General features: G+C 38.7%; 1 protein-coding gene across 3 annotated transcripts; it reads left to right on the forward strand.

The window, feature by feature from the left end:
• Nucleotides 1–23,952, forward strand: cdc42se2 (CDC42 small effector 2). 3 transcript variants are annotated; one of them, XM_056737201.1, is made up of 6 exons: nucleotides 1–703; nucleotides 1,445–1,570; nucleotides 7,050–7,316; nucleotides 10,849–10,950; nucleotides 15,972–16,091; nucleotides 23,351–23,952. In XM_056737201.1, exons 3-5 carry the CDS (start codon nucleotides 7,263–7,265, stop codon nucleotides 16,071–16,073), a joined length of 258 nt encoding a protein of 85 aa, XP_056593179.1. In that variant the 5' UTR covers nucleotides 1–703; nucleotides 1,445–1,570; nucleotides 7,050–7,262; the 3' UTR covers nucleotides 16,074–16,091; nucleotides 23,351–23,952. The 3 variants fall into 3 exon arrangements, with proteins under 3 accessions (XP_056593179.1, XP_056593178.1, XP_056593180.1); XM_056737200.1 differs by lacking the exon at nucleotides 1,445–1,570; XM_056737202.1 differs by lacking the exons at nucleotides 1–703; nucleotides 1,445–1,570 and adding an exon at nucleotides 3,656–3,800.
• The last annotated feature ends 1,198 nt before the right edge of the window (nucleotides 23,953–25,150 follow it).

Genomic DNA, 25,150 nt, shown 5'->3' on the forward strand with positions numbered 1-25,150 from the left:
TCCAGACTGAAAGTCTGAGCAAAAATCTTGTAGTTTTTAAGTGATTTAATTGCTGTTACGGATTATGTAATTGCAGCACATACTATTTTTACTTTCAAAAAATATGTTTTCCATTCTAAAATTAAATTAGGCGAGTTTGAGTTAAAAAGGTAAGTGTGATAGAAATCAGACCATTGTATTGAAACAAATATAAAGATTAACAAGAGTGGCCAAAGAGGATGTCCAGTTTTGGAAATTTGACATCTTTGCCTTATGTTAAAAAAACGGTTGAAAATACGATACAATTTGATGTTGGTGTTTCATGATTTTTTAATGTAAACCGAGTACATGCACAAAGCTTATAGTCTGGAGAATAAATATCCTTAAATTTAGTGTTTAGTCCATATTCCCTATAGCTCGTATCATGATATCCAACCTGAAGGGAGTTGTGACCTATAGGCGGCGCTATTGCTACAGTTTTCAATGTGGTAATCTCTCTGAGGGAGTGTCGAGACCCAGTGTTCTCGTCCAATACAGCTGTCATATACATGCGGTTAAAGGCAGAAGAGAGAAAGATCATCTATGGTACTGAAATGCACACTAAGTGGCAGTGATGTGTGTATGTTGCTGAAGAGGATTTTATTTGATTTTACCGTAAGCAGTGGAGTTTCATTTACCGCATTGATCAGCTGATCGAGCCGCGTATCAGCATCGCTGATCATAGGTAAAACAGCCTTTTCTACAAACTATTTATTTAAACCAACTTAATTTCACAGTAATGCACTTCATATCTGATACAATTTATATCTGCTTATTTGTTTTTATTGTAATTGCTATAACAGGAGGCTTTATCGTATAGATTGATTTCAGTTGCATCTTTTGGGAATGGTGCAATGCATTGTTATGAATGTGTTTCTGTAAAAAAAGAGTGTATTTATCCAGTGATGAAATCATGTCATATATATATTAATAAAAACAGAGGGAACTGTCATAATGTCTGTGGGTGTCTTGGTAATGTTTTGGTGGGAGGTTATCTGGCGGATGGGGGCCAATAGAAAACAATTAAATCTTATTTGTGTAAGAGCCAAAACGCACTACATAAAGGAAATAAGTAATGGGTTTAAATGTTTTTGTAATGGAAACCATTAGAACCTGTATTTTTTTCTTTAGCAGGGACATAGACTGGTATTGCAGAACATTTTGATAAGATTTGTAAGGCATAACATCTGTGCAATTTCCAGCAAATTGGTAGATATCACACTTATGTGTAATCTATATCTGTATTATTTCATAAGACTGGTGTGGGTGCTTTTGAGGCTGTACTGTCAAAGTGCATTGTGTAGACCTATCCCTGCAAAAATGCAGTTGAAACTGTTGAATAAATGTGGAGTACTGGAGCGACCTGTTAAACACTGCTGTGCTGTGATATCTTAAAGGGATTGTTAATCCAAAAACATATCTTCAGGAAAATATCTTCTTTCGAACTTTGTGACACCACACATTTTCCTGCTTCAATGGAGGACTTACTCCACCACAGCAACACATCGATGCCTGATTTCACACGATTGTCCCATCTGCCCACTGACACATAGTATGTACAGTAAGTCGCAAACAGAAATGCACAAAGTACTGGTATATTGTGATTTATACTGTAAATATTTTATATTAACATTTGATTCTATTCTTCTGTTGTATTGTATACGATCTCTCTGTCATCATCGGAACCTGATGAACTCTGGAAGTTTCTGTAACATACAGAACAATATGAGAGAGAGCAAATTCTGACAGGATCTAAGTGGGAATAAATAAACCATTGCTTTATTTTAACAAAATGCGAAGTGATGCATTTAATACAACTATATAAATGTTACCTATTCTGTTGCCAGCAAACTTCTGAGTGAGCCTAGCTCTTTGTCATATATATCCACAAATTATCTTTATTATGTGCTCAGCATAGAAATCTAGCCAAACACTTATTTGGTGAGAGATTGCATCATTCCTATTCAATACAAAACAATTGTGCATTCTGGGATAGTTTTAAGACGGTAAAACTTTTTTTGTAACATATTCTATGTGCGTGTGCTGTTAAGATGGGTGTTGTAGTAAATACTGTAGAATTCTTAGGAACGTCCTGATCTAATCTACATTCCATATGGTTTCTCTTTAAGAGATCCTCCTATGCCTAAGACTCTAGTTTGTGCGATGGTCAGAAATTCCTCTTGTAATTGTATATAGGCACTTGGCCCTGAGAGTTTGTGGAATTACAGCTTTAATTCAATATCGGCTTCTGCACCAAGCATGCCTTTAGTTCATAAAATTATATAGTATCAATTTGAGTCTGATTTCAGATTATCATTCTGCTGCTTTTTCAATTAATAAGCGAGTACATAAAATCTGTTTCAAAATCTTCATACCTTACCCTAATGTTTACCCGCCTATACAGTATTTTTTATAATAATGATGAATTTTGAGATGATTCAAGCTGTCAGGTTAGATTTCACATACCTATAGATATGTAACGTAACTTGAAATGTTAGGCTTCAATCATAGATGGAAATGGTGAAGCAGACATTGCAGCTTTAATAGGCTAAACTGCACCAGTGGAATGAATACGATTGTATTCATTGAATCAATCCGAATCTTCGAAAGAAAAAGAAAGAATCAGAACTACTGTTTCTAGTGAACAAGAGCAGGAAGTGAAAGAAGAGAACAGCTTCTATGGAGCGATAGTATGTAAACAAAAACTGCTTAGTCTACATTTGGCAACATTGCAGTGCAGATGGCCGGTCTGTTTTTACTGGCCTGTATAATCAACACTGTACTGCTATAGAATTTCTCTACAGTGGTCTTGACACATACAATGTCCATATAGTATAAAGTGACTGGATTAAAGCATTTTAAGTGTTCAAGATCTGCATTACTTCAGTCCAGTTAGTCAGGAAAGGATATTTGTGAGGCCAATACAGTAAAGTTTTATTTTCTACAACATTTGGATTTATGTTTTATTAAATCAAAGCAATTGTTTTCTGATTTTTTATTATTCCCCCTGCGTGTATAAGTGGGTCATTGATTCAGTTGTGCACCCAACAACCCCAAACCCCCCCCCCCCCCCCCATACACACATGCACTTGTACCACCACTACTCTTGTGACTACCGTGGCGATGGTATCCTTCAAGGATGGAGGAATTGAAAGCTAGCCCCCATCAACAAAGGATGCAATTGTGTGTAGCACTTAATGAACTCAGAAAAGGGCAACTGGGTTTCCTTTACAAAAAAATTCCATCTGCCATTTTTCCAGAATTGCAATAGCTTTTTTTGAGTGTAAACTCAGACATAAATCTATGAATAATAATGTTATTATTTATTGTTCTTCAGAAAAGTTATGTTTATCAGAAAGAGCTATTGATACAATCCCGAAATGAGTACTTTTTAACATAAATTCTAGGTGATATTTATGTTCTTTTATAATATCATCATCCATACAAATTGATCAACCATTACCCATTACACAGTTTTTTATCTGGAAGCCGGTATTTCTCCTCCTCTGCATTACCTGGCCACATAAATGTTTGCATATTAGCCTCCAGTGTGGTGGGAGAGTTAGGGGAGGCAAGCGTGGGAGGAGCTTACCTGATGCGTGCATGAGGATGATGTGAATGAGCAGTGAAGTGAATGAATGCCATTCGCCCACTGATCCGTAACTGAGTGAGGGACAAAGGCCTCCTGGAGAGCTAAGCACAGTCAGAGCTCAAGGCTCCTTGCTCGCACCCGGGGCTGCAACCAGCCTCCTGTCAATTATCACAAGAGCAGGCTGGGGTTGGTGAGTAAATATTTTTGTAAATTGCTTTTTAAAGATTCTAGCTAGTTGGTCTGTCAGGATATTGTTGTCGGTATATGGATATCTTTATTTGGGAATTTTCCTGGTGCCACTTGACATACAATAATGTTATGATTTAGGAATAATCTATTGAGACTGTGTTTAAGGTATAGCTGTTTTGTGTATTTAAGATTTTCTGGGGATTAATTTAAGTGTCAAATTCATTTTCATGACTAAAATGCAGCAACTGTACCATATCATCATTTACCCACTTTATTGGTACATATCACAGTATATCTTTCTTTCGGGAAATAAACCTGTGATAATGCTAAAAATATAAGATAATTCAGTGAATTAAATCTGTGGTACATATAATTAGTTTATTATCTCTCTGTATCTAAAATCTTAAAGGTGTCATGAACGGGCCCTTCTTATTAAGGGCAGTCGTGTCCTAATAGTTAGAGAGTCGGACTTGTGACCAGAAGGTTGCTGGTTCAATCCTCAGGGCCGGCGGGTAACGACTGAGGTGCCTTTGAGCAAGGCACCTTTCCCCTAATTGCCCCCTGGGCGCTGCAGTGATAGATTCCCACTGCTCCCGGTGTACATGTGTTCACAACTTGCTGTGTGTGTGTTCACCACTCTCTGGACGGGTTAAAAGCAGAGGTCACATTTCGGGTATTGGTCACCATATCTGACTAATAAGTCACTTCACTACTGTTTTCTATAAAAAACGTCTACTTGTTTTCGTCTACTTGTGACGTTCCCATGGTTTTTACATTCAAAACATTCAAGCTCCACTTATGTTACTTCAGTACTTTCATGCGCAAATTAGCTTCGCTTGAATAGGATAACCCGTTATATTACAAAAGCTCTTGTTTAAATCTGTGTCTTAATTCATGACACCTTTAAAAGAATCGAAATCCAAGTATTAAATATAATTGATTACAAATGAAGAATGACATAAAGACGAATAGAATACTCAATATACTTATAATCCAATTCAGAAGAGTGATTATTGAGTCCATTGTTAATAAGTTGACATACTATATGCATCCCTGTGATCCACGTCAGTGTTTTTTTTTTATGTTTTCACATGTTCCATGTTTTATTGTTTAAATAATGTTGAGCAATTATTCTCATTGTTTGCCATGCGAACAAAAGGACTACATTCTCTACTGGTAAACACATTTCTGTCATATTTTTAGTATATACAGTAAATACTCTGTAAAACTGGGAGCAAGTCTTAAGTTTGCCTCTGAAGGGTTTACTATTAAGTACAATACTTTAATGCAAAAACCTTTTTCAATGGACTTGTTGCTCTTATGGTGCACCACTAATGAAGTGATTTCTTCTTGCCTCCCAGTCTGTCATCCTGCCTAGGAAAATCTAATTCCTCCTTAAGATTTTCTTTTTCGTGATGGTTTTTGCTGTAACTTTGCTGTAGTTTTGTTTGCTTTTTGCCTAATGGTGGTTAAAATCAGGGTTATTGGTATGTCTTTTCTAGTATGCCCTGTCAAACAATTCTGGTAAATGACCAAAATACGGCATTATGTAAGCAACTATTATGCTTTACATTGTTAGTATTAAGGGTAAAATTTTAGATATTGAGATTTTTACATCAAATGAAAGCTGAGGAAATAAGCTTTCTATTGATATATGGTTGGTTAGGATAGGACAATATCTGGCAGAACAACAAATGTTTACGAAGCTGGAATTTTAGGGTGCAAAAAGGCAAGATATTGAGAAAATCGGCTTTGAAGTTCTTAATTAGAGGCACTGTAGCAGGCCATCCACTCACAAAAATAAAGTTTTTATACATTTAAGGTAGGAAATGACTAAAATATCTTAATGGAGCATGATCTTTACTTAATATTCTAATGATTTTTGCCATAAAATAAAAATCTGTAATTTTTACCCATACCCTGTATTTTGGCGATTACTAAAAATGTTTCTGTGCTATTTAAGACTGGTTTTGTTGTCCATGGTCATAATTATATATTTATAGCAGGTATTTTGTTGATTACCTGTTTCAAAGGCTTTAAATCATTTTCTTACGCTTGATACTAAGATGTTGAAATTGATGATAGTTACTATTTTCTGTGACAACCCACCACTATATTAATTGGCTGCTTTCAGAACTAAGTGTCCTTTACCAAAGATGATAGCATCATTTGGGATGAATTCACCAGCTGATCGACACCGTTGAGATGAATGAGATTGCTAACAGGGTTCTAACTTGACCTTAGATAACATATAGTGAAAAGGAAAGTTGATAGTAACTTGATTGATTGATTGATTTTCAACATCTTCTTGCGATAAATTATGTTGGATCACATTTACAATGTCTTTATGGTCTTCAGTCTTATGTCTTTAAAGGTAATTTAGGATCAAGTCCAAAATGTGGCAGACCTAGTTCATCTTGGAATGATCTCATATTCTTCCTCTTGATCATTCCAAGATGAGAGAATCTTTGGAGAAACCAGACACTCTCACATCAATGAAGAAATCAAAGAATATTGAAACGAATGGCTAATTTTAGCGGAAGATATTGCACATGAAAAAGATTAATCCTAGCATTCATTTTCATACATTTGGCTTGTGTATTGACAGTGTCTGTTCTTGGCACAGGATGTGCCTCTTAGCTGCATGCGTCCACCACCTTTCCGACTTTCATATGAAAAGCGCAATTTCAAGTCAATGTTTTGCCCCCAGTTCACAGTTTGTTTTCTGGTATATAATGCAATCACAAAAAGGGGAAAGGGTAAACGTGAAATTACACAGATGTCATTAAGTACTGGATGTGTATTTTTTAAGGTTTTATTGACAGGTTTATGGAAACTCTCAAATTTTGTCTTAATCTTATTTAAAATGTATTCCTATTAATATAATGTAGTAGCACACTGTAAAAAAAGTATGTAAAAAAACAGAATAGAGTACTGGGAGAAAACTACCAGTACATTTTCCGTTATTTGACGGACATTTCTGTTATGGCTAAAATGCAATTTAATGCAGTGCAAAATGTCAAATACAGATAAAACAACTGTAAAAATGAAAACAGAAAATTCCTTCATATAATAACCTGATTTTTTCATAAAAGTGTAAAGAGTGTAAATAAGCAACAATAAATATGTTGATATAGGGTCTACCTATATCTGGATAATTCATTTCTTTATTTCTGTGTTTGTGTGTCCTTATGAGCTCCTATCAGCATATTGCCTAAATGATCTGACAGTGTCCCTCTGCGTCTTGCAGGTCTGGGTGTTTGTTCAGTAGAGTAAGCTGTCTGGATCTCCATCCTTGTTCTTCCTGGATCGTGAATACAGACAGACACAGCACCTCAGTTTGCTTAGCTCCACCCTCATCACAGACTGGACTGTTGAGACCTGACCAAGTATTCTACGAGTACAGAGACCCCCAGAGCCCCTCTGGGCACAAGGGCTCAGTCACACTGTTTGACTGCTAGTCATGAGTGAATTCTGGTTGTGCTTCAACTGCTGTATCGCTGAGCAGCCGCAACCGGTAAGAGGAATAATTTACAGTGTTTTTGACACCAAATCAGTGCTCTAAACCAGTGGTTCTCAAACTTTTTCATTGTAAGGCCCCCCTTGTGTGGGTCGCATTGCTTTGGGGCTCCCAAAATATTTATAAATTAAAACCATAATATAAATTATGATTGTTAACTTAGAACTTTGATTAAAAAAATCATATTTCATAAAATGCCACAAAAAACGGCCCCCAGTTTAAGAATCACTGCTCCACACCACTAAATCAGCAAGAAACAATTTCAGTGTTCATGAAGCACCTATGTGTGTGTCTGGTACGTGCTTGGTTAATATACGTGCTAATATTAATATACACAGCTCACTTAACTTAAAATATTAGTCTGCCATATGTGTTAACTTATCTAATTCTGTTTATATTATATAACATTAATGCGCTTATCAATAGTTTCAAAATATCCTGTTGTTGTACGTAGATAAATATGCAAATGAGAAGGTTCAAAATAACCGCCCTGACAGATGCTTACTGCCCCAACAGCTGTTATGTTAGGAAATAACCAAATTATTTTCTGATTAGAAAATCTAGTTACATGCAGTTTAGTAAGTTTACAAGTATTTCAAGTGCCTTGGAAGTCATTCTGATATTAGTTTACTCAAATACTGTGTTTTAATTAATTGGCAGATGATTGTGTTAAGGAATGTTGGGATGTTGTTATTCAGTCGTGGTTTCACAAACAATAATAGCCAATGAATTTAGACATTATTAAAGAGGAGTGATTCACTTAGTGAACATCCTAAGGTTCTAATGAAGGACATTTCACTTGTTAAATTTGTTTACAATACAGGTTTTTTGACTTAACTAGTGGAGCAGGAACTGATATGTTGGTCTCTTTGGGTATTGTGTCATGTTTGGTTATGTTTGGTTAATAGACTACATGCACGATTGCTTCCGCGTTTTGTCTTCTCAGTCTGATCAGTGACATCCGCTAGGGTTATGGTCAATGATGTGAGTCAACGACTGACAGCCATAACATATTATACAAATCTAAAACATATGTCCGGGCCCGGTCCTCTCTCGCCGGCAGTCCTGTCGATTCGTCCTTTTATGCTCCCGAACTCCTCCGTCGGAGATGCGGGACCGGTGCGTGCACAGCTGATTTCCACTATCACTCACGCCACCGGCCCTGCCACACGGATCCCGTCACGACTTCCTCACTACAGTGGGTAACACTATTATTGGATTGTTTAACAAAAACAACTTACTAATATGTCTGATATGAAATGGCTAGCAAACATTCACGTTTTAGTACTCTATGCATTTCAACAAATTGCATCATCTTTCGGACAGTCTGTAAAAGAAATCTCCTAATTCCTGCTCAATCTGTTTGTATAATCAAGCACACAACAACTTTTTCCATTTTAAAAAGACTAAAGGTGGCGGTAAACACTGCTACATTCAGGCTTTCTGGCACTCAGTAGGCGTGACTCACTTGACTTTCGTGTGTGGTGAAGTCATGTGCATACTCTCTATTTTCTTGTGTTTTTAGAGGCAATGGCTACATCCGAATGTTTAGGCAGTTGACTTGTTCCATCGATGCCAAATCAGGCAATGACAATGACTACTAATTTTTAGACTAACGCATTTTAGAAATGCAATCAAAAGTTATTGAAAGTGTAAATTAAACTTACATTTATACAAAACTGTTCTCCCATCGGCTTCTCTGTATCCATTTTATTTTTTTATTGATGTTTACACTTGCCTTTGAAATGAGTTCTGGGGTACCTCGTCTGCAGTCGTGCTTCAAGTTTGTTGTGTTTTACCAGTGATTATGAAGGAATATGTCCACCAATTTCCCCATCTTTAGCACCTTGAAGCTGTACTTGTCAGGCTTAAATCCCATAACTTCCCAGAATGAGTTCTTCTAGGCCCTGAAAAACCACTGAGCTCCTGGCACTGATGCTGTAGTTATCATCCATGAAGGCTCTGATGGGGGGCTGCCTGATGCCAGACTTGGACAGGAGCTCTCTGAACGTAATATCTGTTGTCTTAAACACCATATTCATAGCAATGGCCTAAAAAAAGAGGCTAACTGAGATGATACATACAGTTATGATCCCCTTTCAAGCCGATGCTCGAACTGATTCTCACCACATCTTCGTCAAACTGGTTCCATACTCTGGTTTGATGCTGGCCACTTAACCTTCTGAATTACTCCGACTGGAGTCGAAGAGTTTTCTACATGGAGGTTCTAGGCACTGAACACAAAAAAACATTACTTGTGTGAATTAAATAGTTATGTACAGTATAATAGTTTAATCTTGGCTGAATACATAGCATCTTTGTCACTAGAAATAACAGTATTTTGTGCAGCATGCTTTGTTTTAGACTTCAGCAGTTCATGAAGTAGGTCATCTAGTAATTCCTAGCATACAGAAATAGTGTGCACAGCATATAAATTATAAAAGCAGATGTTAGTGTGTCATTCATTACTGCTTTCTCCTATTCAACTTGTAGATCATAGCTGTTACAAACTCTCCTCACCGGTTAGCCACGCCCCTCTCCATCATCGCTGCTTCCCAGATGTACCGCTCTCTTTCCCCGGACTTTTGACATTACCAAACTATATTACCCATCATCCTTTGCACCCGTCATGATTGCACCATCACCTGAACTTCATCACCTGGACTATATATATATACCCAGCCTGTCTTGTATTCTTTGTCAGGTCTAGTAGTATGTTATACCCTCTAGTCTCAACCCCTTGTATCCTGTTTATATTCCTAGTCAGTTCTTTGTGCCATTGTTGGATTTTGCCTTGTTTTTTGGATTAAACATTTTTACATCTCTATCCGGTTGTGGCATCGTTCCTCTGTCAAGTGTTTAGGGTTACAATAGCTTTCTGATTCATTATTAGTATTAGTATTAGTATTAGTATATTTTGATAATTTCTAAACTTGTTCTGATGTACAGTATATTCCTTCGTTGTTATAGGGATAGTTAACTACAGAATGAAAATGATGTCATCAATATCTCAAGTTGTTCCACAACCGTAAGATCTTTGTTCATCTTCACAACACAAATTAATATTGTTTTGATGAGATCGAAGAGCTTTCTGATTAACCCGTACACATCATCACAACACACATTTAAAGCGTAGAAAGCTTGTAAAGACATGTATCTCATGCTCTCGCGGACATGTGTTGGAGTCTGCATTGGTAGAGAGTAAATTTTTTGAATAAAGTCGTTATTTTTATTTTATCGCTGACAAAAAGTAGTCACGACGCTTCATGAAATGAAGGTTGAACCACTACATGGACTTTTTAACAATGTCTTTACTAATTTTTCTGCGCTTTAAATGTACATTGCATTACTGTCTGTTGGGGACCCAGAATGCTCTCGGAACTCATCAAAACTTTGTGTTCCATAGATGAACAAAGGTCTTACGGTTGTGGAACGACTCGAGGGTGACTAATGAAAGACAGAATTTTCATTCCGTAGTGAACTATCCCTTTAAGATGTGTATTCAGTTGTTTATGTCTTTTGTCTGCAGAAGAGGCGGAGACATATCGATAGGAGTATGATTGGCGAGCCAACTAATTTTGTGCATACGGCCCATGTAGGTTCTGGTGATCTCTTCAGTGGCATGAACTCCGTAAGTACAGCTGGAATGTTTGATCTAGAATCTCTTAAATCAGATTGCATTTGGTATTCAATTGATTCGTTATTACGAGCATGACATGATTATAAAAATCCTTTCAAACCATTAGTATGGGTTTCCAAAATATGGGATTATTACTAGTACTAAAACAGACATGTTAGTAAAAAAACTACTTTAATGTCCTAATTTAACTTGGACCTAGTCCTGGATGAAGCTAATCCCTGTCTAGGAAACCACCCTTTAGAGTTAAGTAGATTCTCAGGACAAAACTGTCAATGTTGTTATCTCAAACCCATTGAGGCAGTTTACCCAAACAGATTGTTCTTTTTGGTGAAAAGACAAATCTTACCGTGCTATAGGGTAAAGACAGATCGGAAGACAGAGTAATAATTTATTTGTAACAATAAATATGACATTTCAAGTAAAAGTTCCAGGTTATCTGTTCCTTTTAAGCTGCTACAGAATTAACAACTCACTGTTCAAAATTTGTATATTTCTTTGTACTGCTGAACACAAAGGAAGATATTTAGAAGAATGTTAGTAACCACACAGATCACATCCCCATTCACTCCCATATCATTTATTTTCCCTGCTATGGTAGTAAATAGAGAATGAGTTCTGGGGCCCGTTTCAGAAAGGAGGTTTAGTGAAAACTATTTGAATAGTTTGAACTATTGCCGTTGCTAGGCCCTTTTTACGGGAGCTATAGTCCCCCTAAAGTTCTATTTTAGCCCCTAAAATTTTGTGAGTAATAATGTAATCTGTACAAGAATTTGAGATCGCTTTGTAGTCCACTTTAAAACTCTTATTATGAAAACGGGTTAGGCTGCATTATTTAGTGCATTCTTCAGTTCACAGCAGCACATTGGAGTGAACGTCATAAGCAGAGTAACGTTACAAGGTGTGTCAATTAACATGACATCTGCATTTTTTCCATTCTTTGTTCCATTGTTACTGTTTATTGCTATAAACCAAAGTTTTTGAATACACGTGAGGGGCACCAACCATTCACAACAGCCTGAGAAGCGGAAGCCAATCACGAAAGACCTGATCAGCTTTACCAATCAAAGGGTTTTGGAAGGAGGGACTTAATATAAACCGGAAGAATTCCAGTCGTTTTGTTAGAAGTGGGACAGCGATGAACAATAGACTTGATCTATGTGAAATATAAAGCGTTTTTTTTTATTAGAAAAATGAACAACCATTGTTAAACACCCAAAAAACATAATCAATGCATCTAAAACAGTCAAAGACTGGGTCCTTTAAATCAATAAATTGATAAATGTACCAATAAACAAATAAATGAATCATTAAATTAATGAAACAACAGAAATAAGATATAAATAATACAAATAAAATCCTATGTTCTCACTCGCAACGAGTGCTCTAGTTACGCGAATTAGACCTCATGGTGAATAGGACACCTGTAGAGCGTCAGACTGTCATGCAATGTAAGAATTGTAATAAAGCTATAAAGCGATAAAGCTTAATTTCTTCATGTATGTCTGTATTTATTAATTTCTTTATTCATGCACTTCATTTATACACTTTATTAAGTCATTTCTCATCGTCCATAGAAATTTATGCTCTGATGTAATACACGTATGCTGGCTGATGGTATTGATGTAAGGATGGATGAGATATATTTTGATATATCTAATAACTGTAAAGAAAAACAGTACAGTTTTGATAAAAATGCACAGGGAAATGACAAAATTCCACTCGGGTCCTAAATTGCTCTCCTGAAATCAAAGTACATCCCAATGAATTAATGCAGCCTCTTCAAGAATCCTCTATAAAAGCACATATGACAAATAAGTCACTGAGATGGTGTCTGTGTGATCATAATGACTGTATTAATAAAATAATGAATTGGGTACAACACTTGCGCTTAAAGGCCCCGTTTTTCCATGTTTTCAAAGCTTTGATTTAGTTTTTTGGTTGATAAACAATGGATGTACATGTTTCTAGTTTCAAAAAATCCATCAAGTCTATCGTCCACAGCTTTCTCTCTCTCACAAAATGACTGGATTTCTTCCGGTTTCTTCAAAGGTATACGCTTACACAGGGGTTCCGCCAGAAATTCTGGGCCCTATAGAAACCAAAATTTCTGGGTCCCCTACAAATAGTAAAATAAAAAGGGGGTCTGCTCTTCTGGGCCCTAAATCAGCCTGGGGCCTTAGAATCGTCCTAACCTTCCATCCCTTTACAGCGCCCATGCGCGTACACACACAATATCAGTGTATTATAGGGGTGGGAATCATTTGGTCCCTAATGATCGATTCAGAATCGATTCTTAGGGTCACGATTCGATTCAGAATCGATTGTTGATGTACTAATTAGCCTACAGAAAACGCATTTGCACTCACAGTGAGACTTCTTTTTTTTTTTTTTATTATTAATTAAACATTGGAGTTTGGGTTCCTCGCCACAGCAGCCTCTTCAAGAATCCTCTATAAAAGCACATATGACAAATAAGTCACTGAGATGGTGTCTGTGTGATCAAAATGACTGTATTAATAAAATAATGAATTAGGTACAACACTTGCGCTTAAAGGCCCCGTTTTTCCATGTTTTCAAAGCTTTGATTTAGTTTTTTGGTTGATAAACAATGGATGTACATGTTTCTAGTTTCAAAAAATCCTTCAAGTCTATCGTCCACAGCTTTCTCTCTCTCACAAAACGACTGGATTTCTTCCGGTTTCTTCAAAGGTATACGCTTACACAGGGGTTCCGCCAGAAATTCTGGGCCCTATAGAAACCAAAATTTCTGGGTCCCCTACAAATAGTAAAATAAAAAGGGGGTCTGCTCTTCTGGGCCCTAAATCAGCCTGGACCCTTAGAATCGTCCTAACCTTCCACCCCTTTACAGCGCCCATGCGCGTACACACACAATATCAGTGTATTATAGGAGTGGGAATCATTTGGTCCCTAATGATCGATTCAGAATCGATTCTTAGGGTCACGATTCGATTCAGAATCGATTGTTGATGTACTAATTAGCATACAGAAAACGCATTTGCACTCACAGTGAGACTTCTTTTTTTTTTATTATTAATTAAACATTGGAGTTTGGGTTCCTCGCCACAGCAGGGCAGTGTTGGCCTTCTCACCGGGAGACTGCATTCATTCATTTATTTTTTTAATTAGAAATTAGATATTATTTATTAGAATGATCTTACTCGTTGTATAAATACCATGCACTGTGCTGTGTTTTAACTTTTCTGTTTTTCCTGTTTGCCCCTGTAAAGCTGCTTTGAAACAATACACATTGTGAAAAGCGCTATATAAATAAACTTGAATTGAATTGAATTGAATTGAATTGAACTTCTTGTCTTTGAACTGTCACATATTATTTTAATACAACCGAGTGCCCAATAAAGCCATTCTCATTTCCATTTTCTGTTGTCAGACATAAAAACAAGTGTATAATAGTATATAGAAGCGATTTATTCATGCCACTTGTTAAACAGCAGACACTTTCACAAATTTAAACATCCTCTAACAAAATCATCATTCACAGAAGAGAGGTGGTTTTGGGAATATACTGTATTTGTCTCGTTGTATTTGTCACTGTTGATAAATGAGGCCCCAGGTTAGGTTTAAAGAGTAAGTTACTATAGTGTGGTTTCGGGAAACACTTAAATTGTTGAACTATGCTGGAACGAGGGAATTTGCGACAATAGTTGGCTAACGATACTTTTTGGAAACGCACCCCTGGTCGGGAGCAACTTTTTTTTGATCAACTCAGAGTTTATTTCGATATCCACCCCCTTTTAAAGAGCAAGTGGTGAGTCTCTTTCAGTCTTTCATTAATGCAGTCATTCATGGCACGCATTTTGATCACACAGAGACCATCTCTGTGTCTAAAAACTCATATGTGGTTTTATACAGGATCCTGTATGTGAAGAGGCTGCATTAATTCAAATGGATGTTCTTTTATTTCAGGAGAGGAATTTAGGACCCTTTCGGAATTTTGTCATTTCCCTGTGCATTTTTATTAAAACAGTACCATTTTTCTTTACATTGAATTAGATATATCAAAATATATCTCATCCATCCTTACATCAGTAACATCTGCCATCTTTGCGGTTTATTACATCAGAGCACAAATGGTAGTTTTTAATGGAGGATAAGAAATTACTTAATAAAGTGTGTAAATAAAGTGAATGAAAAAATAAATTAATAATTACAGGCAAATGCAGAAATGTAGTCTTAAAGGTAATAAATAATTAATTCAGACGTGTATTCCTTCACAAAAATGCTCCAAGCAGGGTTCAAACCGATGATCAGTCTGATTTGACACGAGAGTCTGACATACTAACAAGTGCCCTTTTGACCACGACTTATTACAAGCCTCACTAGAGTTAGAACATATGATTTTTATTTTATTTCTGATTAATTTTGTTTGTTTCATTCATTTATTCATTAATTTACTGATTAGTTTGTTTGTTAATTGGTACATTTAACATTTTTCAATTTAAAGTTAATTCATTTTACACTTTAAAGCATAAGTAAATCCACTGTATGCAGAGCGGAAAAATGTTGCTTGCTTTCTGCTGCCATGTTGCTTTTTTTTGGTGCCGTTTCCATGGTGAATCTTGATTTCGGAATTCATGGCTTATTTGTGGAGCAAGCGTTTAACTCAAGGTAAGTCTACCCAGTGTTGATAGAAGAACTAACTCAAATCAGCTGTTCTGAAACCAAAAACTCAAAGCTTTGCATCTCGGTGTTAGACAACTCAAGAATTAACATTTTAACGTTGTGTTGGTTGAACCCCCTTATTGAAACGGGCCCCTGTTTGGTTACTGATATTCTTCCAAATATCTTCCTTTGTGTTGAGCAGAACAAAGAAATATATACATTATATATACATAATTCTTTGTTTGTTTAACTCTGTTAAGCTCATTCAATTCAATGTTGATGTGTGTGATGTGTATTTTATTATAAAAATGATTTTGCCCACATTTGTCCCCAAGGTTGTTTTAGGTTTAAATTTAGGAAACTGTTTCCAGGTGCATTCAGTTCAGAACCAAATGCAGTCAAAGGGGGGGTATGGAGGTGAGGTCACACCTGTAAATATGCAGATGCAACTGATGGACACAAAAGCAGGATAATATATCTCCTTGGCAGGGGTAAGTTAAATGTTGACAGCAAACACAAATCATGTTAATATGTTCAAAGTTCCCTATCGATACATCACTCGTACTGCATAGCAGGATGCTATGGGAAAAAAAAAAATCTCCGATGACTGAAGCTTTACAATGACCCAGTGAATACTGCACGGCCTTTGGTGAAAAGTAAAACTTTGCGGGAATGGCAGCAAAGCTGCACGGACCTATGGCGATGACGCCCGCTAAAAGGGGCGGGGTTTATGGCTATATAAGCAGACACATCGCTGTAGGGTCCTTAGATCTCTTCTCCTTGAGCGACGACTTCAACCTCGGTACTCGGACTATAAGCTTCTCCGTCGGAAAAGCCCAGGCTTCAGATGGGGCGGGGCTGGGCTGTGGGCTCGGTTTTCAACGGTTTTGCGGAACATTTCACGGCAGAGCAGAAGTCTTCGCAGGGCATGAAGCACTTCCTGCCCAAGAGACCTGGATCCAGACCTACGTCGCCTCGCCCCAAGCCAGCACCGACTCAACAGCCAGGGACCCCGGCCAAAGATCACGCTGGACCCTGCGCCTCAGGCACCATCCTGAGACCAAGGTGAGAAGAGGAAGGGACCGTGTCTTGCTGTGGCTGGACCTCCTTCAAAGAGAGCTCTTTTGTGCGTCCAAGCACCCCGTTCTGTTCCAGGTCCCGGCGAAAATGTGTTTTTGTTCCACAATGTGAATACCGGGTCTGTTCTAACGCCTAAACAACCCACCGCTGTTATAGCGGGCACTTTAATAAAACACAAACATTTTTAGAAAAAGAGCAACCTTCCTGTTTCACTCTCCACGGAAGTCAAGCCCCCAAAAGGCGGCTTACCTCCCCAATGCATTTAAAACCCCTTGCCATACGGGCCGAGGCCTGGCAGGCCACACCGGGGTATTGGAGTGGGTGAGGGGGATAATATCTCGAGGGTATTCACTCCAATTCGCTCGCAGACCCCGCGGTTCCGCGGAGTGATCCCCACCCGAGTGCAGAGCGCGAATTTGCACATTCTGGGCACAGAGTTGAGGAACTTACTTGATATAGAAGCCATAGAACCGGTTCCTCCAGATCAAACCTGCTTCTACAGCCGCTACTTCCTCATACCCCAAAAGGATGGGGGTCTCCGCCGCGTCCTTGATCTCAGACATCGGAACTGTGCCCTTGACCTGGAAATGCAGGCAGTATGCCAGGCCCTTCGCTACTTCCTACCGGTCTTACGGGACTGGCACGTCTTAGTCCGAACGGACAGCATGACAGTGGTGTCAAACATAAATCACCAGGGAGGCCTCTCCTCAAGACACCTTTTTTCCACCGGTTCAGAAAATCTGTGAAGTCTTAGACAAGCGGAAGTCAACCTTTTTGCCTCAGAAGGCAACACTCATTGCCCACCCTATTTTTCGGAGGACAAGGACGCCTTGGCCCACAACTGGCTCAACGGGCTCCTCTATGCCTTCCCCCCGATCACTCTTATACCACAGACGCATATATCATTGAACAGGCGCATACGGTGCTGTGGGCTCCTCACCTTTGGCCTCTCGACAGGAGCCTACGATCCTCCCCGAGAGTGTTATGAACATGATATCACAGGCTAGAGCTCCATCTATAAAACGACTCTATACCCCTAAGTGGTCTGTCTTCTCCGCCTGGTGTGACATATCACTAATTCTGTCCTTCCTGCAAGAGCTGATGGATAAGGGCCGCTCCTCTTCCACACTCAAGGTTTATGTGGCAGCAATCGCAGCTTCCCATGCCCCCATTGTGGGTCAAGGAGTGGGAAAGAACGACTTGATCGTTCGCTACTTGAAGGTTTCCAGGCGGCTACGCCCTCCTCGCCCCCTCACTGTTCCCATATGGGTTCTGCCCATTGTTTTAAGAGCTATGGTTCTTCCTTTGAGCCTCTGCAGTCTTAGGACCTCCGTCCCCTAACACTTAAAACCGCTCTGCTTCTAGCATTAGCATCGGTGAAAGGTGTGGGCGATCTGCAGGCGCTCTCTGTGAACCCCTCCTGTCTTGAATTTGGGCATGACGACTCTAGGGTAGTCCTCAAACCAAGACATGGTTACGTATCTAAGGTGCTCTCTACTCCGCTTAGAGCACAGGTGACATTAGTGACATTATCTCCGCTCCCTTCCTCCGAGCAGGACCCGGAGCTGAATCTGCTCTGTCCAGTAAGAGCGCTTAAAATTTACATTGAGCGTTCTGCCCGTTCAAGTGGTTGGAAAAGCTTTTTGTCTGCTTCGTTGACCACACCAGAGGGTCCCCGGTCAGGAAGCATAGACTATCTAAATGGATAGTTGAGGCTATCACGCTGGCATATTCTTCCTTGCGCCTTCAATACCCCACGGGAGATAGGGCCCATTCTACTAGAGGTGTCGCCTCTTCATGGGCATGGTCTAGCGGAGTCTCCATAGCGGATATTTTCCATAGCTCCGTGCAGCTTCGCTGCCATTGGCGCAAAGTTTTACTTTGCACGCACCAATGGCTATTCTGTATTTAATGCGTTATTGTAAAGCTTCAGTAATAGAAAAAAAAAATCCCATAGCTTCCCGCTACCCAGCACTCGTTCCCATATCTCAGGGAACCGCGGTTACGTAAGTAACCGAGTACGTTCTGTAAAAATTGTTAGCTTTTTTTTCCAAATTCTGTTAGCTATATTCAGTATCGTTTTTGTGTTTCTTGTCGATAGGGTATGAAATTGATATCTTATCATTTTAATCATGTGTATGTTTAATGTGTGGTTTTAATCATCAGCCATGCATGTAATTCTTGCAATGGACCATGTGTTTCAGTCCTGGTAAATATTATGAAAAGCCTATGTATTACGGTTAAAGTACTATTTAATCTACCCATCATGTCCATGTTCATCATGTAAGCCAATACTCATTAAGGATACAAAGACCCTGTATACACCTGGTATTAGGATCCATTCTGGGTGAACTGATCACAACTGGGCAGTACAAAACACAGACTTCTAAAACTTTTAATCTAGTGGACTTTGCTTATTAAACTTTGCCAGTTTCAAGTGGCTTTTGAAGAAAAGAAAAAAATCACATTTATAAATAAATATATTTATTTTATTGCTGTATCAGTAGTAAAGCATGATCAAAGAAGTCTAAAAAAAGATGCAAACTGTAGACTGTAGAAGCTTTTTATATTGAGTGTTAAAGAGTATGAGAAAATGAGATCTGCTTACTGCATATGCATTTGTAGGAGTTTCTTTTCTCAGACTCAAACTTTATGGGAGGAGGTCATTAAGGAAATGAGATAGTGCGCCTGTATTTTTAAACGTGCCACTTGTTACTAAATCACACAGACACCTTTTAATTCACCTTTTAATTTCAATTATAAAACACGTCTTGCTATGTTGTGCTATGTGGCCAATGATTATTTACTAGGTAAGGAATAATGTACAGGCAGCCGGTTGTTATCGCAGAAATAACAACCAGCAGTGTGATCAGGACCAAATGCGAAGCGGAGGGTCTTGTATCAATCTGAAGGGGCTTATTTTGTGATAACAGACAGCTGCTTTTACATTATCCTGCTTATTACACAGCTACTTGCCACATGAGAAAAAACTGGACATAAAAAGTGAATTCGAAATATAAAATTTTCCCAAATGCAGACCTTCCACGTGGAAAAGCCGTTTAGTTTCGGTTTTAAAGGGGCCGCTAATCCATGTGTTTTCTTTAATTTTAAATATAGTCTGTGGTATCCCCCAAATGTCTTGGTAAAGTTTCAGCTCAAAATACACCACAAATCTTTCATTACAATATGTTGAACATGGCCATGTGTGGCGGCAAAGTAAAACGCGCCGTTTTTGTTTGTGTCTCTTTAAATGAAAATGAGCTTTTGCTCCCCTCCCCGTATGCAAAATATGAAGAAGAGTTCTTACACATGTGCTTTGGATGAAATCAAGACAAGCTATATGGTGGAAAGCGCAATTACGTCTGTGAAGCCTTGTCCAACCAAAACATAAACTAACTGCAATACAAATCATCTTAATGCCTCGTTCATAAATACGAATCGAAAAGACAAAAACATGGAACAACAACTGCAGACCATTTGCCCTATGAAATGTTGGCCATTGATGCTTAATCATGTGCATGCATAATACTAACAGACGTAAACACGGATATAGGCATAAACATGCATTCAGAGTTCTTGTATATGACAGACAGGTAGGTAAAGATCAGCAACCAGGTGTTATTACATTGTGAGCAGTTATTTCGGCGTAACCTCATTGTCTTACAAATGCGAACTCTATTTCCATCTTACAAATGCGGACTCTGTTTCTATCCGCTCTAAGGATTGTCGCACTTAGGACATACAAGAAAACAGTGAACTCACCGAAAAAGACACTGTTATAACTTTCTTTAGTTATAATGAATAAGCTTTACAAAAATCATATCGGTCACAAGTCTTCTGAACCGATGGGTACGATGCGTTTTACCAATAACGTTACGAGATAACGTCTGTCTTTGGACCATGTGACAGGTTTAACAGCGAATATGTAAACAAGAGCCGCTAACATGCTAAACACATTATTTAAGAAAGGCGATTTAAAAATGATGTGTAATACTTACTTCTTCCGTAGATGATCGAAGCTTGATTGCGAACAGCTGGTACTGATCCTCTCTTGAAAATAATTTTCCTGGCAAAACCCATACTATATTGACGGGCCACCAGGTCCCGGAGCTTAGATTTTTCAGTCTTTACGGCTACCGGGAGCTCTTGCTCCCGACCTAGGGATTGCATCGACTCGTGGTCACTGTCGTTTGAATGCCCCGGCAGAGACCTTTCCAACGAGTCCTGGCTCTTTTCTCAAAGTCTTTGCGGATTTGAGATATGGACCGGTGAATGTACAGTTGAAAGAAAAAGTATGTGAACCCTTTGGGCTTACTTGGATTTCTTCATAAATTGGTCATAAAATGTGTTCTGATCTTCATCTAAGTCACAACAATAGAGAAACACAGTCTGCTTAAACTAATACCGCACAAACATTATACGTTTTCATGTTTTTATCGAACACAACATGTAAACATTCATAGTGCAGGGTGGAAAAAGTATGTGAAACCCTAGGCTAATGACTTCTCCAAGAGCTAATTGGAGCCAGAAGTCAGCCAACCTGGGGTCCAATCAATGTGATGAGATTGGATGTGTTGATTAAAGCTGGCCTGTCCAATAAAAAACACACACCAGTTTTGAGTTTGCTGTTCTGAAGAAGCTTTGTCTGATGTGAACCATGCCTCGCACAAAAGAGCTCTCAGAAGACCTACGATCAAGAATTGTTGATTACATAAAGCTGGAAAGGGCTACAAAAGTATATCTAAAAGCCTTGATGTCCATGTGTCCACAGTAAGACAGATTGTCTACAAATGGAGAAAGTTCACCACTGTTGCTACACTCCCTAGGCGTGGTCGTCCTGTAAAGATGACTGCAAGAGCACAGCGCAGAATGCTCAATGAGGTGAAGAAGAATCCTAGAGTGTCAGCTAAACACTTACAGAAATCTCTGGCACATGCTAACATTTTTGTTGACAAATCTACAATAAGGAAAACATTAAACAAGAATGGACTTCATGGGAGGACACCACGGAGGATGCCACTGCTGTCCAAAAAAAACATTGCAGCACGTTTGAAGTTTGCAAAAGAGCACCTGGATGTTCCACAGCACTACTGGCAAAACATTCTGTGGACAGATGAAACCAAAATTGAGTTGTTTGGAAAGAACATACAACGCTATGTGTGGAGAACAAAAGGCACAGCACACCAACATCAAAACCTCATCCCAACTGTGAAATATGGTGGAGGGGGCATCATGGTTTGGGGCTGCATTGCTGCCTCAGGCCCTGGGCGGATTACTGTCATCGATGGAAAATGAATTCCAAAGTTTATCAAGACATTTTGCAGGAAAACTTAAGACCATCTGTCCGCCAACTGAAGCTTAACAGAGGATGGACGATGCAACAGGACAACGAACCAAAGCATAGAAGTAAATCAACAACAGAATGGCTTCAACAGAAGAAAATACGCCTTCTGGAGTGGCCCAGTCAGAGTCCTGACCTCAACCCGATTGAGATGCTGTGGCATGACCTCAAGAGAGCGATTCACACCAGACATCCCAAGAATATTGCTGAACTGAAACACTTTTGTAAAGAGGAATGGTCCAAAATTTCTCCTGACCGTTGTGCAGGTCTGATCTGCAACTATAGGAAACGTTTGGTTGAGGTTATTGCTGCCAAAGGAGGGTCAACCAGTTATTAAACCCAAAGGTTCACATACTTTTTTCACCCTGCACTATGAATGTTTACATGTTGTGTTCAATAAAAACATGAAAACGTATAATGTTTGTGCGGTATTAGTTTAAGACGACTGTGTTTCTCTATTGTTGTGACTTAGATGTAGATCAGAACACATTTTATGACCAATTTATGAAGAAATCCAAGTAAGGCCAAAGGGTTCACATACTTTTTCTTTCAATTGTATGTTTGTCTATCCAAACAATAGTAAATTCTTCCCCAAGTCATCATCGTCCCGCCTTGGACCTTCGATCGTTAATATGCCGGCCCCAAACTTTGCAGGGGGACGAACCCGGGCTCGTCGTAAAGGTCTCCTCCCAGGCTTCTTTTATGTTCCATTTTATATCCAACAACAGCACACATTTGTTGTTTCTTAAACAATTTTGTCGCTGGCTAGAGGCTACATCTGCTCTTGCCTGAAAATGGCTGACAGCGTGTCTCTGGCAGAAGGTGGAACTACATGCTCATATGGTGGAGTCTGTGAGCGGTCATGGGCAGGCGTAAACAATGTGACATCAGATTGATAGGGGATCGCCAACGGCCTGTTTTGTGTCAGTGTTGTGGTTTAAAGGAGGTTTCAAAAGAAAGAATAGATGGATTTGTATAATTACAGGGTGTTTCTGCACACACGCTGGCGACTCAATTTCTGATAGATAAACATTTAAAAGTGCATTTTCTGGGATTAAGGCCCTTTAAAGTTCAAACGTCACAAACAGGCAAATTGGTTTAATCATTTGTAAATAATGTCATATACCATATATATTAAAAGACATATTTATAAAAAAAGTGTAATATTAACCTTCCCCTCTCAAAATGATTTGCAGCATCTGGGTTACAGGGTGTTCTTAGTTTTGAGTGGTTGTCATTTGAAAATAGCAGACCTTGGAATGTTGTGACTGGCCAATAAGAATCAACCGTGTTTCTCTGTGTGATTCTAATTTTTTTTATTTCCCCCAGGTTCTGTCATGTGGTATTTCTACTCACCATTACCCTAGTAAGATATTGCGATGAGAATGTAATGGCAATTTTCCACCTCATTCTTACGCAGCAAACACTTGGACAGTTGTGCAAACAGTAAACAGGTTGTCCTACCTGTCAGACAGCAGGTACCCACAGTGCTTCAGTTTAGTCCAATACTTCTCCATAACACATGCTTGCATGTCCCTTGAAGCCTTGTATCCTAGAAGTGCAAAGTGTGTCTCTGTTTTTTTCTGTGGTTTGTTTGCCGTAAACAGTTGCTCTTTCGTTGTGCAAATTTGTGTGTCTGGAATGCGTATGAAGAGTTATTTTGTTTTCCTATTTTCCATGAAAAAACTGTTTTGTATTTAAGTATAATCGCCAGAGCCGACAAAAATGTATGTACAGTATAAGAAGTGGCTAAAAACAGTCATGTGGTGCCAAACTGCTCAGTGCAATGGAACGACAAGAAGTATTTTCTGTTACAGCACAGGGACAATTAATGCCTTTTTAAGAATGTGTGATGTTTACATTGTTGCAATTTGCTTCCCTTTTGTTGTTCTGTTTTGGTGGTTTCTATGAATAAAATCAAGGGGATCTTATTAGTGATTTCTAGGTGTTCATATGTTAAGTGTGGCTTTGAACCGAGCCTGCCCTTTGAACCGGGCGCCACACGGCGCATATGCGATTGTTTTTACTGTTCATTTGCATGTACGACAAGCAAGTCATTTCATGTCACCATGCTGTCAGTTAAACTTATCGGGACCTCGGAGAGTGCGCCCGCCTCTCAGGGTGATGTGTTCAACTTTATCCCGCATTGCGCTGTCCAATCAGCACTCATGACATCAAATACCTTGAGTGCTTCAAAACTAAACTGCTCCGTATTCTTTTGAATAGCTCTCGTTGTAAAATCATGATTTCATAACTGTCTGCAGAGCTGCTGAAAGCTGAACACATCTCTCGTCTCGTTCAAAAGTGTGAGGAGGGGCGAAGCTAGAGGTGAGCGGGAGAACTTCTAAATCAACACACAAAAACATTATAGATAAGAAATACGGCCTCCGGCTACTCGGATTAGTAAAAGAGAAGAGGAAAAAATTGCAAAAATGAAAGTGTTGGAACAAAAGAAAGTTTGTGGTATGACTTGACCACCCAAATGTATGCGCAAATTAGGTGGGCGTACATGTCAGTACAATTGCTTTGGAACCTGATGTTCCAAATATGGTAAGAGGCGTTAATTTTCCCTTACACGCTTGGTGTATTCGACTAATCACTACACACTGGTTAACTGGCCAATAATTGCATACCTCGCTTTACAGAGCGATGACCTTTGTAAAAATTCTGCACGTTACAGAGAAACGGGGCAAAGTGTCACAAGAACACCTCAGAAGTCTTACTGTCATCAGAATTTACAATGCATTGCTGTACATATTTCTTAAACTGGTGTAACTGGTAATTTTGCATTAAAGAGTGGACCTTTAAATGTTTAATTTTAAAACACAATTATTTTGTGTGGGTGTTTTTCAAATTATCTATGAAAGTGAAAGCAAGCATAAAATGCCGTTCCTCACAAAGGAAGCTATTTTTTAACCGAACAGATCTCATCCCCAATTTACTGCCATAGTAGGGAATCTAAATATGGGAGTCGAACCATTCTGCTATGGGATTGTGACCTGCAGATTTCAAAGCAAATGTTTACATGTCAGATGAATTAGATTAATTTATTGTAATTTAATTTATTGTCAATTGATGTAATGGTAGCACTTTACAGTAGGGTAGTTAACATCTATTATATAACATAAA

Source organism: Triplophysa dalaica, chromosome 22 (genome assembly GCF_015846415.1).
Source record: "Triplophysa dalaica isolate WHDGS20190420 chromosome 22, ASM1584641v1, whole genome shotgun sequence".
Classification (NCBI taxonomy): Eukaryota; Metazoa; Chordata; class Actinopteri; order Cypriniformes; family Nemacheilidae; genus Triplophysa; species Triplophysa dalaica.